The sequence below is a fragment of the Nipponia nippon genome, unplaced genomic scaffold, assembly GCF_047370975.1.
Source record: "Nipponia nippon isolate SJK-2023a ecotype South Korea unplaced genomic scaffold, ASM4737097v1 scaffold_1, whole genome shotgun sequence".
In the NCBI taxonomy this organism is placed as follows: domain Eukaryota; kingdom Metazoa; phylum Chordata; class Aves; order Pelecaniformes; family Threskiornithidae; genus Nipponia; species Nipponia nippon.
In genome coordinates, this window is record NW_028262290.1 from 118,959,934 (window position 1) to 118,976,573 (window position 16,640).

Below are 16,640 nucleotides of genomic sequence, written 5' to 3' on the forward strand. Positions count from 1 at the left end.
ATCATCTTCCTGGTATAAAGCACCTGGCTGGTGCAGATAAATTGCACGTTTATTGAAAACGCCCTTAGAAAGCTGGGGGTAGCGTTCATCATTTCCCAGTGCGATTCAGTCAGTGCAGAGTTCAGGGATGCTGCGGTGCTACCTTGCGAGAGCCGAGAGATGCATTTGCTCCTGCAAGAAGCAAGTCAGGCTCCATCCTGGAAAAACTTCTGCCTTACAAATTGTTCACTCTGTTTATATTCTAGCACCGAAGCCTTTATTGCTTTCCTGCTAAAAGACGCCAGAGCATGTACCATCTCGGGCATTTCAGGGTGGCAGACGGAGTCCAGGCTCCTGCGGGAAGTGACCTGCCTGGGACAGCCACGGCCCCGGGAGGCACAGGCACCAGGGATTAGACCTGGAAACGTCCACAAAGAAACGGGTGCGCTGCCAGCCGCTGGTTCCTCCTGCTGGTTTGCTTGCAAATAGTGAGTATACGGTAGTTGCTTTTGGAGAGAGATCTAGCTATAAATTGTCACCCAGACACCTCCTAATCGTCTTTTTCCATAAACTATACAGCCTCGCGCTGTTGTCGTGCCTCAAAATCTGAGGGCGTTTTCTCCCAGACAGAAGAATGATCTGGGAGATGGCGGGGGGGAACTTTCTCCACATTTTCCCCAGCTCTCTGCAATGTGAGCCCAGAGCCAAACGTGGCAGCAAGAAATAAAGACAGACGATCCCCTCCCTGCTCTGGTTCACAACTTCCCTGTTTACCCGGGCAGGCAGCGCTTTGCCCCAGCCTGCCGGCCCTGGCGGGCTGTGCCACCACCAAGATGGGGCCGAAATCGGGGAGCACCACTCGGGGCTGCTTCTCCCCAAATCGCTGCCTGCCTCCGCCCCACGGGCAGCTGCGATCGCCACGTGGAGCAGGGCTGGGTTACAAGCTGTTGGCATCATTTTGCATGAGTAATTACAGCGTGTAAGGCTTGCCCACAGGAACAAAACCAGATTAAATGAGCAATGGGGTTTTTTTCTTTAAGGGATAGCGTTTAGAATAAGTTAATTCAGACAGGCACTTAGATTTTGGTCCTGTGTTACGACAGCAATCATGGACCCCTTCACTCCTTAATAGGCATGGGCTGTAAAACTCACAGGAACTATAAAGCTGTGGACCATATCTAATCGCAGCAGAAGGGTCTGCAAGTCAGTGTAGTATTACATCTCCAGTCTAGTAGAAAGCTCACGTTAATCATCTGCTCGCTTGGGAATACCCCTAACCCAAGTCTCACAGAAAGAATAAACCCGAGCACGAAACTTCAAAGGTATTTTGCTGCCTAACGTTCGCTGAAAGCATTGCGAATTAAACACCAAAATGCCTTTGAATCGCTTGGCTGCGATTCCTCTTCGAAGGCGCTCGCCATCAAAGTGTGTGCTCATGCGTGCGGAGCCTGGAAGGAGGCCAAGCCCAGCGCGACGGTTCCCTACCCAAACGGCTTCGGCAGCCTCTTCCACGTCGTCCGCGTGAGCATTGTTCTGCAGACAGCTGATCTGATCCTCTGGCATAGGAAGGAAATGTACTTTGCAGAGCTGGTGAAGGTCAGCGGCATCCAGAGCGGCCATTCGGCAAGCAGGCTGCTTCCCGCCCCGCCGCCCCGAGGTGGCGAGCTACTGCGGGTCCGACTGCAAAATGACTTACAGATGTTAGGTTACAGATAAAAAGTGATGGCAGAAAATGTACGCGTGACCCTTAAAAAAGAAAGTCAGAAAAATATCCTGTGATCTGAGGGAAGTTACAGATTCTTCCTTGGTTTGTTCGTTGAAAGCTGGAAATAGAGACGTCTATTCCCAAATACTTCTGTTCCACCAAAGGGTTTGTTTCCTAGAGGTCTGAAGGGCCTCATCTCCGTATGTTTGCAGAAAAAAAACCCTGACAGGCGCCGGCTGAGTCTCTGATATGCTGGATAGGAGTGTGCCTTCTCTTGATCTTTACATCCTTTGGTGAGGAGGAGGGAAGAAGGTGCGAGCACAATGTGTTATTTCCTTTTCGATTGCTCTTTGTCCACCAGCGTCGCAGATTCCTCCCACGAGTGAAGCAGCGGTGGGACTCATGCTCCCATCCTTATCTACCTGTGGCTGTCTTTCCTTTCTGTCATTCTCTCAGGCTGTACCGATACAGATTCAAACAACCCGTTGCTCATCAACTCTGGAAGTTGTCAAAACCGGCCTTGCACTAGCCCTTCTTGAGGATGCTCTTTAGATGTTGAAACTCAGTTTTGGCTTTCGCCACCCCGGCTGAGCTGAACCTCAGCCTCGACAGTTTCAGTCAAGTCCCTCAAAAGAGGTAGTTATTTTTGCTCTTGGTCACTGGTGGCCTGAGCCTACACCTGCCTGGCATGAAGTAGCTGCTGGGGGCCACCGCGTCCTCTCCTGGCCACAAAATGGGAGGCAAGCCCTTTCCCATCTGGCCAAAAGGGCCCTGGCACAGGCAGGGGCTTGCTGTGCTTTGCACGACGGACGTCCAGATGTAAGTTAAACCCTCCCGAACTGCTGGGGCTTGTGCAAAGCGGGGTTTAGCCCCCAGGCCCCCAGCTTCTCCCAAAGTGAAACAGGGCTTGTGGGGCTCAGCCCGGGGAAGCTGCGACACCCCTCCTTCCCTCACCCCCGCGGCACAGGAAGGCTTGGAAAGGTTTGATAGATGGGGTTGCTTGATAGATGGGGCTGTTTTCCCAGTACTGCGTGAAAGCTCCAGCACTACCGATCCCTTAAACGCTCATCAGGCCACGGTTAGCGGCAGCACGCGCTGCCGTCCCCCTTCCTTGGCTCCCGGGGACTGGAGCAGCTCGGCCACGGCGCCTCGCTCTGCGCTGGGATCCCTGCCCGCTCGCCTTCCCCAGAAACCATAAAACCCCTTATCTAACCCTGTGCGGTGTCTGGGCTAACTTTTGCGAGTCCGAAGTTTATCAAGCGTATTGGCTCAAGCTCGAGCCGAAGGCTGTCGCTGCTGGGACGAGCCTCTTGATCCTGCTTGCAGCCGGCCAAGTTGCTTCGAGAGAAGACGCGCACCTTCTAAGCACATCAGGCCGAAACTCGCTGGAAGAATTGAGCTATTTTAGACCTGGCTTCAGCTGCTCAGCCGCGCTTCTCCACAGGGACTGGGCAAAAAGGGGAGGGGAGTTTTTGTTTTCCGACAGGTTTTGGTCACAGCCCAATTTGCGATTATTAAAGGCAGCGAATTTCCACGTTCCTTAGCATCTGGCCCCATCTCCTGCAGCCTGGGGGAGAATAAAACAAGCGCGGGGAATGCAGGACATGTGCCCAGGCCCGTGGGATCAACCACACCAGCTGATTTACTCAGAAGCACCACGGCTCCCTGCAAACCGGCCTCTCCCCCGAGCCCGGCAGAGGTCCCGACGCAGCCCCCGACCTCCCAGCACCCCCAGCTGGGTTTTGTCATGAAGATTTTGCAGCAAGGAGGGAGTCTGGGACGCGAAGTACGGAATTACAAGGGTAATTCTTTATTGACGTGCGTGAGGTGTCCCGTTGACGTTGGGGCACCCCGAATGTGGTTTTACACCCGGTTCTTGTACCTTTCAAGCGTTCGGGTACGACATGATTTGACCGATCGCTTCTTAACACACACGCGCCACTGTTTTGCAAAGCAACTGTAATTTTATGATGTCATCAGCAACTGTAATTTTATGATGTCATCACCCATCTGCTTCCTTCGTGTTCTAGACGTGCCCAGAGTTGGTCCTGCTGCAGTTACTTGTCTGCGATGCCAGTTACGGGGTGGGTTTCGGTGCTGGTGTTATTTTGGGTGTCCCAGGGGTACCCTTTGTTCTCCAGGGTGGGGGGTCTCCCTTCTCCTTGCAATGGGCTGGGGTCCTTTAGTCACACTCGCTTAAGCATGCTTGTGCAGCACGCAGCGTAAACTACTACCTACATTAAGTAAAACTCGTCCCATTTCCGAGTGTAAAGACTGATCGGTACGATAGCTACAGAGTGAGAGTTTACTAACTGTTTTCCACGGGGTGGGTGTGTGTGTGTGTGTTTTTTCACAACGGCGACTTTTCACGAGTGTTTTCCACGAGGGTTTCAGGGCCGGTAGGGTCGTTCTTCAGGGGGACGGGGGGGGGGGGGGGGAAGGCGCCTTATGCCTTTGGACCCGCACGTGACGTCTTTCGATCGCCCGCACACGCCATCACCATTGAGCGGATGACGAGCGGCCGCCTCGCGCAGCGCGGGGGCGGGGAGGGGGCGGGGCCAGGGGCGGGGGCCCTCCCCCCTCCCCGCCTCCTGACCCCGCCCCCGGCGGGGACGGGCGCGGCGGGAGTGAGACGGCGCGGCGGGACGGAGCGGCCGCCGCTGCCGGCAGCGCCCGGATCCCGGCGGGAAAGAGGAGGAGGAGGAGGAGAAGGACAAGGAGGAAGGCGGGGATCAACCCGCTCAGCCGGTCGGGATGGATAAGTACGACGACCTGGGTCTGGAAGCCAGCAAGTTCATCGAAGACCTCAACATGTACGAGGCCTCCAAGGACGGTCTCTTTCGGGTGGACAAAGCTGCCGGCAACAACCCCGAGTTTGAGGAGACCAGGCGGGTCTTCGCCACCAAAATGGCCAAGATCCACCTCCAGCAGCAGCAGCAGCAGCAGCAGCAGCAGCAGCAGCAGCAGCAGGAGGAGATGCTGATGGCCACCCTGAACGGAGGGGCTGCCTTCAATGCCCCCCGGCCGGCGGCGTGGGGTGCCAAGCCGCCCCCAGCCTCCACCGCCGAGGGGCCGCGCGTGAGGCCGTATGACGGAGGGGAACGCGGCTTCGGCGAGAGCAGGCTGTCTGCCGAGGCCCCGGGGAGCCAGGCCGGGCGCCGGGGCTGGGAAGCGGAGCCCGACAGGATCCCCAGAGCGGGGGGCTCGCGGCCTGGCGCGGGGCGCGGGGAGCAGCAGGCCGGGAGCTCCGGTGACCCCCAGCCCTGTCACAGCGGGCAGGAGAACGGCGGCGAGGCCAGGCGGGGCGGCGGGGGCCGCGACCCGACGCCGGCCGGGCAGAGGTCCTCCTCCTTCTCGCACGCCCGGACCCCCCCAGCACCCTCGGCGGGGACGGAGGACGGGGTGCCGGGGGCCCTGCCGCAGCAGAGATCCTCCTCCTTCTCGGCCCCCTCGGTGCAGCCTGCCCGGGGGTTTTCGGGCCCTGCTGATGCCTGTGGTCCCAGGGCCGGAGGGGACAGCAGCCAGCTGTGGTACCAGGGTGTCCCGCTGTCCTTCCCCACCAGCTCTGCGCCCACCACCCCGAGCGTGGACTACCAGCATGCTGCCGCCTACCCTGGCCCAGCCGGCCACTTCATGGCCCACGGTCAAAACCACCGGCCCAATGGCAGTGGCACGAACCCCGAACCAGGCTCCTCACACCTGGCCTCGCGCGGGCCGACAGCCCCGGATGCTCCACAGCCGCCTTTCCCGGAGGGTGTGAGTGGCCCGCGGTCAGATGCCGGGCACCCGGAGGGCACCAGCGTGGCGAAGGTGAAGCTGCCCTGCCAGACCCTCCTTCCGCAGCCGGAGCAAGGGCCGTCGGCGGCCGAGCTGAAGCTGGAGGCACTGACCCAGCGCCTGGAGCAGGAGATGGATGCTCGGCCGAAGGCTGATTACTTCGGTAAGGAGGCAGTCCAGCAGTCAGCGTGACAAGGGTTCGTTGCAAAGTGTCACTGCAGGGTTCACACCCGCAGGGCTGCGTGTCTCCATACGCCTGCTTTGGTTATGCTTTTTCAGTTGCTCGGGGTTTTTTTTGTTATTCAACATTTATTTATCACAGGGACCAGAGGCTCTTCCTCCTGCAACACTTTTGTCTTTAATCCTACCTCTGAAATTTCAAAGCAAAGGTAGTTTAGCAGCTTTGGGGAGGACAGTGCTGAGAAGAAGCTGGAGCAGCATCTTTTGAAGTGCCCTTCATTGCTGGCAGGGAGGCACTTAACTTTTCTTGACAGTATTCCTGGTTCTCTGTCTTAAAATTACGCTGCCTGACCACGCGTGAGCGGGAAGGCAGCCGTCTAGCCTGCGGAGTCGCGCCTGCGTACTCTGCGGGCACGGAGAAGGGCACATTGCTCTGGGAGGCTTGGTGGTGCCCCCGTGGAGGTGGCCGTGGCCGGGCGTGCTTGCGTGACCTCTTGAAGAGGAGTTGCTTGGGGATGGGAAGGGTGGTGGTTTCCCAAACTTGCCAGGGTTTCCCCTCCATCCCCGGGTGCTGGTCCCTATCAGCTCTGAAAGGATTGGTGCATCCTGAAGACAGCAGAAAACCAGGCAGTAGGCACATTCTTCCCTAAATCTCAGGTCCGTGAGTAGTCCAGGCCACCACCAGAGGTTATGGCTGGCACCTGGGAGTGGAAAGGGACCACTTACATGCAAGGATCTCCCAATGAGAATATTAAATGTCCTGCTGGATTAAACTGAATTAATACCCCGGGATGGCAGAAGGTCAGGGGCAAATCGAGTGTCTCCTTTCCCTGCTGCACCACTTTGCAGTTTAACAGCAGATGAGATAGATAGTTGGGCTGTTGGGAGAAGGAAACCCCAGGTTGCTGGGAAGGCTGAGAAATCTGCGGTTAATTTAATGGAGGATGGGAGCAGGTCTAGTGTATGGATTTTCCTTACGATTTTAGACCCCTGGTCACAGAAGTAGAAGCAGGGGCAGATTAAACTCTTCAGCCTGGTGCAGAGGAAGGGTGTTGCTCTCAGGCTGCATGGGTGCCGTTGCACAGAGTCCTGCCCGGTGGGGTCGGCGGGTGGCTCAGCAGCGGTCTGCGCACACAGGAGCAGCCATGGGCTTCACGCCAAGCTTTGGGGACGTAGCTGGAGGGACCACTGAGTGCTTAGTTGCAAACCACATAACAAAATGTGTTTCTTGGCATCAGGCGGTGGTACTTGCCCGCAGAGGGCTGTGCTGGGATCATTTATCTCGGTATCCAAGGCTGGATTCAGCCTTGTGGCAAGGCAGACGCGTTTGTATTCTGTCGCAGAAAAGTGATGTGTCAAGTTGCTGCACTTGGAGCGTTTTGGCCTGGAAATGTGTTCAGGTGCTTTCTGTCCTGCGTGGGCAGCACGCGGTTTGAATGAGCTCGGGGAGCCTTGCCTGGGGGGGTGCTGAACGCTGTGACAAGGAGCTGATAATGAAGACGGGGTTGGGACAACAGTCTCTCCTGGGAGGTGGTGCTCAAAAATGGGAATATTTTGCTGGGGACAGCATTCAGCTCCACTGGAGGGGTGTCAGGAGTCTCTTCAACAGACCCTGCTGCGTACGTCTTCTCACGGTGCAAGTAAACCAGCTGGGTCGTACCTCATCCAAAATGTGCATGGGGATGGCGTGAGAAAGCAGAGGGACCTGGTTGGTGGATAGCTGATTTTTACGTTTTTGTCACAAAATAAGGGGTAGTGCCAGTGGGAGGCTTTAATCCCGCAGGAAATCCGTAGTGAAGCGGGAGTAATTCTGGCAGCACGGAGAGTCCTGCTGGTCAGGCGGCAGAGTTACCGGTGAGCCCTGGTGAGGGAGGAGAGATGGAGGCTGCCTGATCCCCGCTGAGGACTTTTGACGTCCTCCTGACAGGAGGTTTTACACCAGGGCGTAGTGTCTGAGAAACTGGGGAAGAAGGAGAGTGATGGAGGAGAGGGAGAGGGAAAAACAAAAGGATGCAGTCACGGCAGAGGAAGAAGTAACGTTTTGTGGAGCCTCAGCTCTGTGGAGGAAGGCTTGGCAAATCTGTGCTGTGGAGGACCAAGGAGCAGGAAGGGGCAAGTACCGAGATATTTAAATTCTGCGCCTCCTCCCCCTTTCTTTCTCGCTTTTATTTTCATTTTTTCACAGTTACCTTACTTCCTTTGGAGGAATAAAGTACCCAGCTGGTCCTCTGAATATATCTTTGCTATTGCCTGCCCTCAAGCTAGCAAACTTTAGGATGGAAAGTAACTACTTTTCTGCAACAGTGATAAAAAGGATCAACAGTTTGTTTTGTTGCAGACTTTCCCCCAGTGAAGGGAAGTCCAGTGCAGCAGCTTTGCAGTACCTCAGAGCCTGGAAATGAAACCAGGAATGAAGTGCAGATGACCAACGTGTTTTATCTAAAATGCTTTCGGCTCTCCTAATTTTGGGTGCTGCTTTTGTAAGAAGGAGATTTTTTAAGATGGGTCTGTCTGTCTTGGCAACATACAGTCCTTCAGTCTGTCTCTGTCTGGACCAGATATTTATCATGAACAATTAATTCTGATCACAGTAAAGGAGCTGCTTTTTCCTTCAGTATGTGAAAACAAGTGTTTGTAAATGAAAGCGTAGGAAAGGATAAGCTAGGGACGAGGCACAACACAGGTAGGATGCTCTGCTGAGGAATAACAGACGGTCTGGTTATCTGTCAGCACCAGCTTGCTGTACAAAATCCATTTGTCTGCGCAGAGTATGTATAATAGGTGAAAGGAAAGAAGCAAACAAAGCCAAGAATTTTCTTTTTTTAAATAGTGGCCTATGTCTGAGCAGCCTGGGCTGCACGTGTCTCTGGAGGAATTTGTGTTCTCCACAAGTGCTTTTGAAGTGCTGACTTGATTTATGTGAGCTTTCGTGGAGGACATAGGGAGTCTCAGGTATCACCAGGTCTTAAGCTTGGGAAGGGAAATTCCTGAAATTGCTCCCTGGAGATGCTGTTTCCCATGCAGCAGAGAAAGGGGCCCCAGGTCCCAGGAGGTGCTGCTGGGAGCCACCTTAGGTTGTGTTCAGGTTTTTGGCATACAGTTTCCAGGGAACGTCCAGGAGTGAGGTGCCTGAATCCCACTGACTTTCCGTGGTGTTCCTTTGGATGCACCAGCCTTCATCTCCACTTGGTGAACGGGAAGATTAATTAAATGAGTGACTGGGGGAGTTGCAACTCCCCCGCTAGCACCACCCAGCGGGATGCAGGTGTGTTCGGTTAGGTGCGGTGGCACCATTCTGAGGACCGGCGCGGGACAAGTTTTCAGGTGAGAGCCGGGCAGGTGCACGACCAAACCGAGCGTCTGCCTGCACTGCCTGGAAGTGACTTGGTAGGGGAGAGGCCGGGCTGAGAGGCGTTGGGGTCTGCAGGGAGGTTTTGCCATTCATTTTAGCAGAACCTGTGGTACCGTGCAGTTCCTTGGTCTGCAGGCACAGATGGCTGCTTTCAGAGGTGCAACATGTAGCATCACATTTTTACCAGTGCTTATTTCATATAGCTGGATGGAAATCTCCATCTGAGGGAGACTATCTGCACCCTTAACACGAGCTTATTTAAAACAATTTTTATAAATGGTTTTCTTGTTATAAATATTTGTTAGATATTGAGTTCTGGCTTCCTTATTATTTAGAGCAGAGCTGATAAGAGGCAGGTGTTTTAGGAGGGGCCCCAGGCATCTTGTTTTGCAGCGAAATACTGGGATGCTTCCCAGCAGTTGGGCAGAGAAGATCTTGTAGCGAAGTCTGCAGATTTCTTTTCCCCGTGGCAGAAGGAGAGCAGTAACCGCGTCGCTGAAGCCCCGTGGAGACCTGCAACCCCAGCATCTTTGAATGGGTGTGGTCAGCTCGAAGGCCAGCAGCGCTCTTTCGAAGCCTTGTGCATAGCAAAGTTAGTGTTTTACCACTGCCAAAACCACAATTCGTTTAAGTGTAGGGCTGTACGCACCTGCGGACTTTACCAGACCCTGCTGATGAAGGTGCAACAGGATGCTTCGGCAGCAATGAGGGTGATTTAAGGGTTGCCGAGTGGAGAATTTCTGGTTAAAATGGAAGTTCTTCTGAGGTTTGTTTTGTACATGGGTGATGATAACGGCATTGTTTCCACTCGGAATGAGTGGAGGCATCCCTCGCTGCCTGCTCCTGGAAGAACACCACGGCTGGAAGGAGATGCCCCTGCAGCGGAGGGGAGGGGAAGGCAGGGCGAGGCGGGTCCCGGTGGAACAAGGAAAGCTGGGAGGATCACGGCATGTGCACTAGTGGGTGTGTGCAGACTGCAAAGCTTATCTCATTGCAAGGAACCAAGCAAGTAAGTATTTGCCCGGGATATGGCTCTTCCAGATTGCAGCAGTATGCGCTTCTCCTCCCTTCCTCTTGGGAGCTCAGCTGGGTTTGCAAGCTAAGGAAAAATCTCTACCAAAAGGAAAGAAAAAGGAAGGAGTTGAGGCAGAGGATCCGTAGGTCTTTCAGCCAGGATACTGTGGCAATGAGGACTGAAAGGAATAAGGAGCCTCATTCATTTGGCACTGGAGTTAACGTAATCTCTGACACCACTATAAGGTACTTAAAATGTCGCTGACGTGAGTTTGATGGCATTTTGTACTTCGCTGGCAGTGTGTACACGACTGTCTACAGAAAAGTCAGGGGTCAAGAACATGGCATGCAAAAACAGTACAGAAAAATTGCATTTACCAACTCTGTGGTTCTTTGGGCAGGGAGGACCTGCACATCTTTGCTACCACTGAGTGACAACGTGGGGCTGATACGAGTGGTGATACCCAGCAGTGAATGGCACCAGACTGCCAGATTTTCCAGGCACTTGATCTCACACGGGCCTCCAGATATCCTTGAAATCAACTCTCCAGCAAGCACGATTGCACAGTAGTGGAAAACAGCATAGCGAGGCATGCGGTATGTCTAATTTAGAGTTTGATGTAGGAATGACTTGGTTAAGGTGAGCCACGGGGAGGTGCCATCAGGTTCTGGAGAAGATCTGAAGTAAAACCCAAAGAACTGAGCATCACGTTGGGTATGACAGGGTAAAGTCTTTTTTTTCAGCAGACGATCTTTGAAAAACGCATGTGTAAAAGTGGAGGACTTGGTTCTCCTGGAATAAATGGGTGAGTCGGAAACACAGAAGCTGTACCTTCATGAAGGTCTTCCCTGTCAGAGCAGGAAAGAGGAACAAGGCAAGAGGAAAGCTGTTGCCTTGTTCCCCTTTCCTGCTCTGAGGGGGAGGACCCTCGTGAAGGTACAGCTTCTGCCAAGAGGCAGCAGGGTCTTCTTCTGGATTAGCCACGCGCGTGTCTGGGCAGATGGGAAAGATAATATGGGAGGTATTTACGTGCAAAGGCTCTGGAGTTCTCTTCCAAATGCAACTGGGGGTTCTGCAGCATAAATCCAGCCTCCTGTAAGGAGGGGGCAAAAAACAGTTATGTGTGGTAAAGAGTCAAGCTGATCATGGAAATGTGGCTTGCATGGAGAAGTGGAAGGGGTAGGATAGACTTACTCCTCTGAGTGCTGTTTCTGGATTAGCTATGTATGCAGACCCACACCACCAGACTTTCCCCTCATCCTGCCACTGCATTCCTCTTATCCAGGACCGGATTGACGTGGCAAGGAAATCTCACCGCTGAAGCAGCACAGCACCACATTTGGCCCTCTAAAATTAAGCGACAGTCTTAGCAAACCCAACCAGGAGCATGTGTAGAGAAGCTTGGCTGTCCTGGATGCTGCTGAGAATGGGCATGCTGCTGGAAAAACCCACAACTGTCTTGTTGGTTTGTAGATAGATGATGTCTGGCACGTGGAAATAAATCATACTGACCAGCCCCAGAAAATGCTGTTGTTCAGCATGGTGTGCACTGAATTTTTAGAGAGTGGGATATCGTAAGTAACTGAGCTCCTTCTGGTGAGCATGAAGTAGCAACACTTAGAGGAAAAAACATCTCTAAAGGCTTTGAGTCCAGCGGTAAATGGAAATGAACTTTGATGGTGCGACTGACCTTTCAGACTGGGCGCTGGGTTCCCTTTCATTTCTGACAGCCCTTGAGGTCTGCACCAGACCTGTTTGATTTCGTGAGCCGAGGCTGTTCCCGGTAGCAGCCCTCCTTGTGGTTTGCTGTGCTGAGATGGCGTACGGCAAGCACCGGGATGTGGCTTACAGGGCATGTTTTCGGTCCCAGCTCTGCCCCAAAGGTCCCTTTGTTCAGGCGCTCAGCTGCAGCGCGGGCGGTTGCTTGCCGCATGATGCGAAAGGGAACAGAGATTTCTTTGTTAGCCGGGGCCCGGCCGCCCTGCCAGCAGAAATTAAGCCGAAATCAGCAATTTCCATCCCTTTCCCTTTCCAAATCTGGCTACCATTCTGCCGGCGCGCTCGAGTGTGAATTTGCCAGCGCTGCGCATGTGCGGTGCTTTCGGCTTGTCATTCTGGTGGCGAAAGAGAAACCTTTCATTTCTCCTTAACAACATCTTAATAACGCCGTCTGAGGTTAAAAGCCATAATTTCGGAGGGGATATCTGCTCAGATCGGCGCTTGCGTAAGCGCTCGTTACGTGTGGCAAAGTTACCAAGTGCAGGAACCGGGCATCTCGCTGAGCTGTGGATACTTGGGATCCCTCTGCTTCAAGCTGAGGACAGATGTTTTTGCTAAATGCTGCGTTATGCCAAGAAAATGACCCTGAGCTGCTGACTAGCATCAGCAGCATGTGGGGCTGGACCGATGCTGCTGACATTTTAACTCTAACGCCCTGGCTAGCAGAAAGCACCCTCAGCACTCTTTTGGGAAACAATCATCGGAGCTGGCGTGGAGCAGGGCGCAGAGCCCGTTTTGCGGCGGGATGGGGTTGGATGTGGCCTGTGCTGCGCTGCCTCCCATCAAGCCGGCTTCGCACACATGTTGCTGAGCTTGGTAACTGGCCACCGCCAGCAGCAGGTATTGCTTTTTCCCTTGCGTAGCCTAAGCCGAAAGAACAGGATCATTATGGCAGCAGGGAGCGAGCGGCAGAAAAAAAGTGGAAAGGAAAAATCAATAAAAATCACCTTTTTTTCCCCTTTCAGGCCAGGTGTGCTGAGATTCAGAGATGAAGGCTGAAGTATGTTGTTAAAATACTTCAGAATATTATATTTGGAAGAAGCAAAGACTTACTTCTAGAATAATTCCGACCGCTACTGAGATTTAATCGGCCTTCAAGTTAAGATTTAGCAGATACAAGTAAAAACATAAACTATACAGAGATTTGCCATGATGCCATTTTTCAATTGTCAGCCTTGCCACAGGACATCTATAAATATTTATAGCATGGCTGGTTATTGCATAGTTGGGTAATTTAGCACATGATAGTTTTTACAGACAACATATTGTCAATTTATTTTAAAAGCCCTTTCATTCTGTGACTTTATTCTCCATGTTTTAAGGGCCTAAATATTTAAAGAAGTGGATAAAAGGATTAAGCAGGGGATGAAAAGGAGCATGTACTGAAAGAAAGGGGAAAGGATGGTGGAGGTGGTGGAGGGGCGGGAGGTGGAGGAAGGTTTGGGTGTGGATACGGCAGCCCAGGCAGCTCCTGCAGGATCCCGCCGGACTGTCTGTCCCGTTGGGGAAAACATGGGCAGTGCCTATGCTCTGAAGCTTAAATCGGATGGACAGGAGACAGCAGAAGCAATTTCTGCCCTCCGTGGGATTTGCGTTAGGGTATTTTATAGTGGCTTTAGATGCCTGCCAGCATCTTTACCGTGCACTGCGCCTGCAGGCAGCTGCTGTGCCTTCTGTCTCTTGCTTCTTCTCGCTGCTCATCCATATTCAGTGTCACCCGGCTGCTTTCTGGAAAGGAGGAAATCAGAGCATGCTGGTGATTTTTTTTTCTAGAGCAGCCGCTCATTGGCATGGAAAAGGGGAAAATGCAGCACTTGCAGTGCAATAAAGACATTGGTTCTGTGGAAAACCTGGTGAATGTCGTGGAAAGAAAGCTTTGAGCAGCAAAATCAGCAGGTTTTCTGCTCTCAAAACTTTCCACTCAGCATCGCTGTGGTCGAGAGGGAATTTTGCGAGGTAGCCGCTAGCTCTTGTGTCAGACGATTGCACAGCATCTCAGGCTGCTGTTGAATGTGTTCCTGGGAGAACACATCCATTTGAAAAGCCAAATTTTCTTATCTTTGTCTCATCTTCTCCTTTTTTTTCCTTCTTTTCTTTTTGTAATGCCTGCATGATTTATCTTTTGCTTTCTTAAAATGTTTCTTTCAAGAAGTAACGGAGATAAATCTGCTTGGTTCAAAAAGAACCAACAAGTTTTGCTAACTTGGTGCCAGTCTGCGTGCTGGGGTGGGCCTGCAGCCAAGCTAGCGTTTCAGTTCAGGTCGGATTTGGACAGAACAGAGCAACTAATTATTCTCTGCAGCCTTCTCTCCAGGTTTGTGTCAGTTTGGACTCTGGCTCTGAGTGCAGTGGGGCTTGGAGCAGCGCTAGGACAGCTTTCAGTGGGCGGCTGAGTGCACGCAGGCAGCTGCAGCACAGAGAGCCAGGTCTGCTTGGGGAAAATGAAGTATCTGCTTTTCAGCAGCCCTGTGTGCGCTACTGCGAAAGGTTCCTGAGCGTTTTTAACCCTGTAGTGTGATAACTGACGGCTGCAGCTGTCGGCTGCAGGAAGAAATTGTTAACCACCCTGGGACTGCCAGCGTGGTGCTGCTGGAGTTGGGAGGTACTTTTCAACTCTGTCGTAAGTACGTTGCGTTTCTTCTTAACTTTCACCAGACCTTTCCAATTACTCCAGAGTTTGCAGGGCCCCGAGAGTAGTGAAGTTTTGTTAACCATGGTATGACTAAGGATCTCCAGCAAGATGATGCTGTCCCTCTTCTTGGGCCAGGAGGAGCAAGACGTGACTAACAGTCCCTGCCCCAGGGAGTTTAAGAGTTGGAGCAGCGGTGGAAGGAGAGATCTGGAGGCAAAGTCATGTCTGCAGGGTCACTGAGCAGAGACACGTCTTCTGTTTGTCCTTCACACTGCCCTTTTTGGGTAGATCCGTGTTTATTTGCTCAAACATGGATTAAAAAGTTGCTCATTTAGAGGTCGTTAAAGGGTGATGCTGCTTTAAAACCTATCTGTCGCAATCACAGGGTAATGCCTGAAGTAAGTAAACTGGCTTGATGTGACGTTTTCCTTGGACAAGGACTTTTCCCGGCCACTAATAGTGGTTTTGGGCGGCCTCGCTGTTTCTCCCTGCCAAGTAGAGGGAGCGGGTCCTGCTAGCAGATGCCATCAAGGGCATGAAACTCAGTTGTCACTTCGTACTCCATTATCAAAATAGTTCGTGGTGCCGCCACCACCAGGTACCCTCTCCTTAAAACTGACTTCTTTCGTGCCTTGATCTGCAAGAGGTGAGAAGAACGTCTGAGCGGGTACATGGTCTGTAGGTAGCGCCTACGTTGGGTCTGTCTGTTCAGATGTGGCTGACAGAGGGAAGAGAGGTAGGTGTCAGGCAGTCAGTCCAGCTCCGTTTCAGTGGGAAAGCCTTAGGGCCTTCAGCAGACCTGAGCAGGGTCTGAAATTGATGAAGATTTAAAGGGGCTAAGTGAAGAGGTGTGTTCTCCTCACATCGGTTGCAACAAACAAGCTTATTTTATGCAATAAGTAGCAGAAACTATTGGTCTGTGAACAGCCCTGAGCACCACTTACTACCACCCACGCTTCTGGGAGGGTCATTAAGTGGTTTTAAATGTATATCAAGTTTGTGGGAATGAATGGGTGAAGGAAGGAGATGTCACTAGACAAACAGGGCTGTTGTTGTCCAGTTTACTTTTTTGCAAAACGCTTTTGCCATGGAGGTTTGATGACCGTTGTGACCACTGTTAACAGCATCTCTCAGGGTGGGTGACACTGATGTCTCCTACGTCTTGTGGCTACAACGAACTGCCTGGTCCCAAGCTGCCAAGCCACCATGCCGAATTACATGTGTGGTCACCCAGCCAGTGACCCCAGCCGCCCTGCCAGGTCCTGCTTCTGACCTCTGTCTCCCTCTCTCTCTTCCAGGCACCTGCGTGAAGTGCAGCAAGGGGGTGTATGGAGCAAACCAGGCTTGCCAGGCCATGGGCAACCTCTACCACGACGGCTGCTTCACCTGCGGAGCCTGCAGTGAGTACCCCCTGCCTGGCCTGCCGCCGGTGCCGCCGGAGCAGGGCCCTGCCACAAACTCTTCAGGCTTAACGTTTTTCTGGTGTAAAGGGGGAAAAAAAGGAGGTGGTTATTGAATTATCTGCCAGCTGGAGTCTGCTGCAGCTGTATGTCTCGGTGGTGGTGGTTGCTGTTTGTTTTTGAACGGGTTCTTGCAAGGCATGTAGAAAAGACACTTCGAATTGTGCTGGCTGGCTGCCTTCTGGTATGGGGGACAGTTGTTTTCATTCCTCTCTCTCTCCGTTACAGCTATGTTTTCTTACTCATAAGAGTATTTTTTCAAAGTGGCAGTGAATATGCCTTAGCTGGCATTTAGGGTTTTTTTATTTGTCATGTCAGACTTTACAGCCATTCTGGCCTTTCAGTCTGTGGACGCCAGGGAGAGCCGCCGGGTCGGTGCCGTGCCGAGGGAGCAGGCAGGGTGCGAGTAGTGGCAGCGGGCTCTGCGAGTGCTGGAGACATCTCTTCAGATGAAGCTGCTGCATGGTCGGTCCAGTCATGGTGTTTTCACTGCGTCTGTTACCTTTACTCGCTGTAATCGTATTGCCCTTCTGAGGGACCTCCGGTCAAAGCATCTAAGTGCATGAATGACTCGGGTTACGCACCTTGCTTGTTCTTTCTCCAGAGAAATGGAGCCATGCCCCGAGATGAGGGACATGTCTCTGCCAGCATGCTTTCTGGTTATTGCAGGGAGGGAGCTGGTTGTTGTGCCAGAAGTATCAGGCTGGCAGCAGCGATGGCGAGCCCTGCGAAATCTGCCTGGGAAGTGGGGTAAATAGTTC

General features: G+C 52.8%; 1 protein-coding gene across 1 annotated transcript in view; it reads left to right on the top strand.

The window, feature by feature from the left end:
• The first annotated feature begins 4,307 nt into the window (after positions 1–4,307).
• The window catches only part of LIMD1 (LIM domain containing 1), a 35,038-nt gene continuing 22,705 nt past the window's right edge, over positions 4,308–16,640 (top strand). The window contains exons 1-2 of the mRNA XM_087769248.1: positions 4,308–5,624; positions 15,718–15,819. Of these exons, the coding sequence (XP_087625374.1) occupies positions 4,439–5,624; positions 15,718–15,819 (1,288 nt within the window). The 5' untranslated portion in view covers positions 4,308–4,438. The remainder of the gene's footprint in view (positions 5,625–15,717; positions 15,820–16,640) is intronic.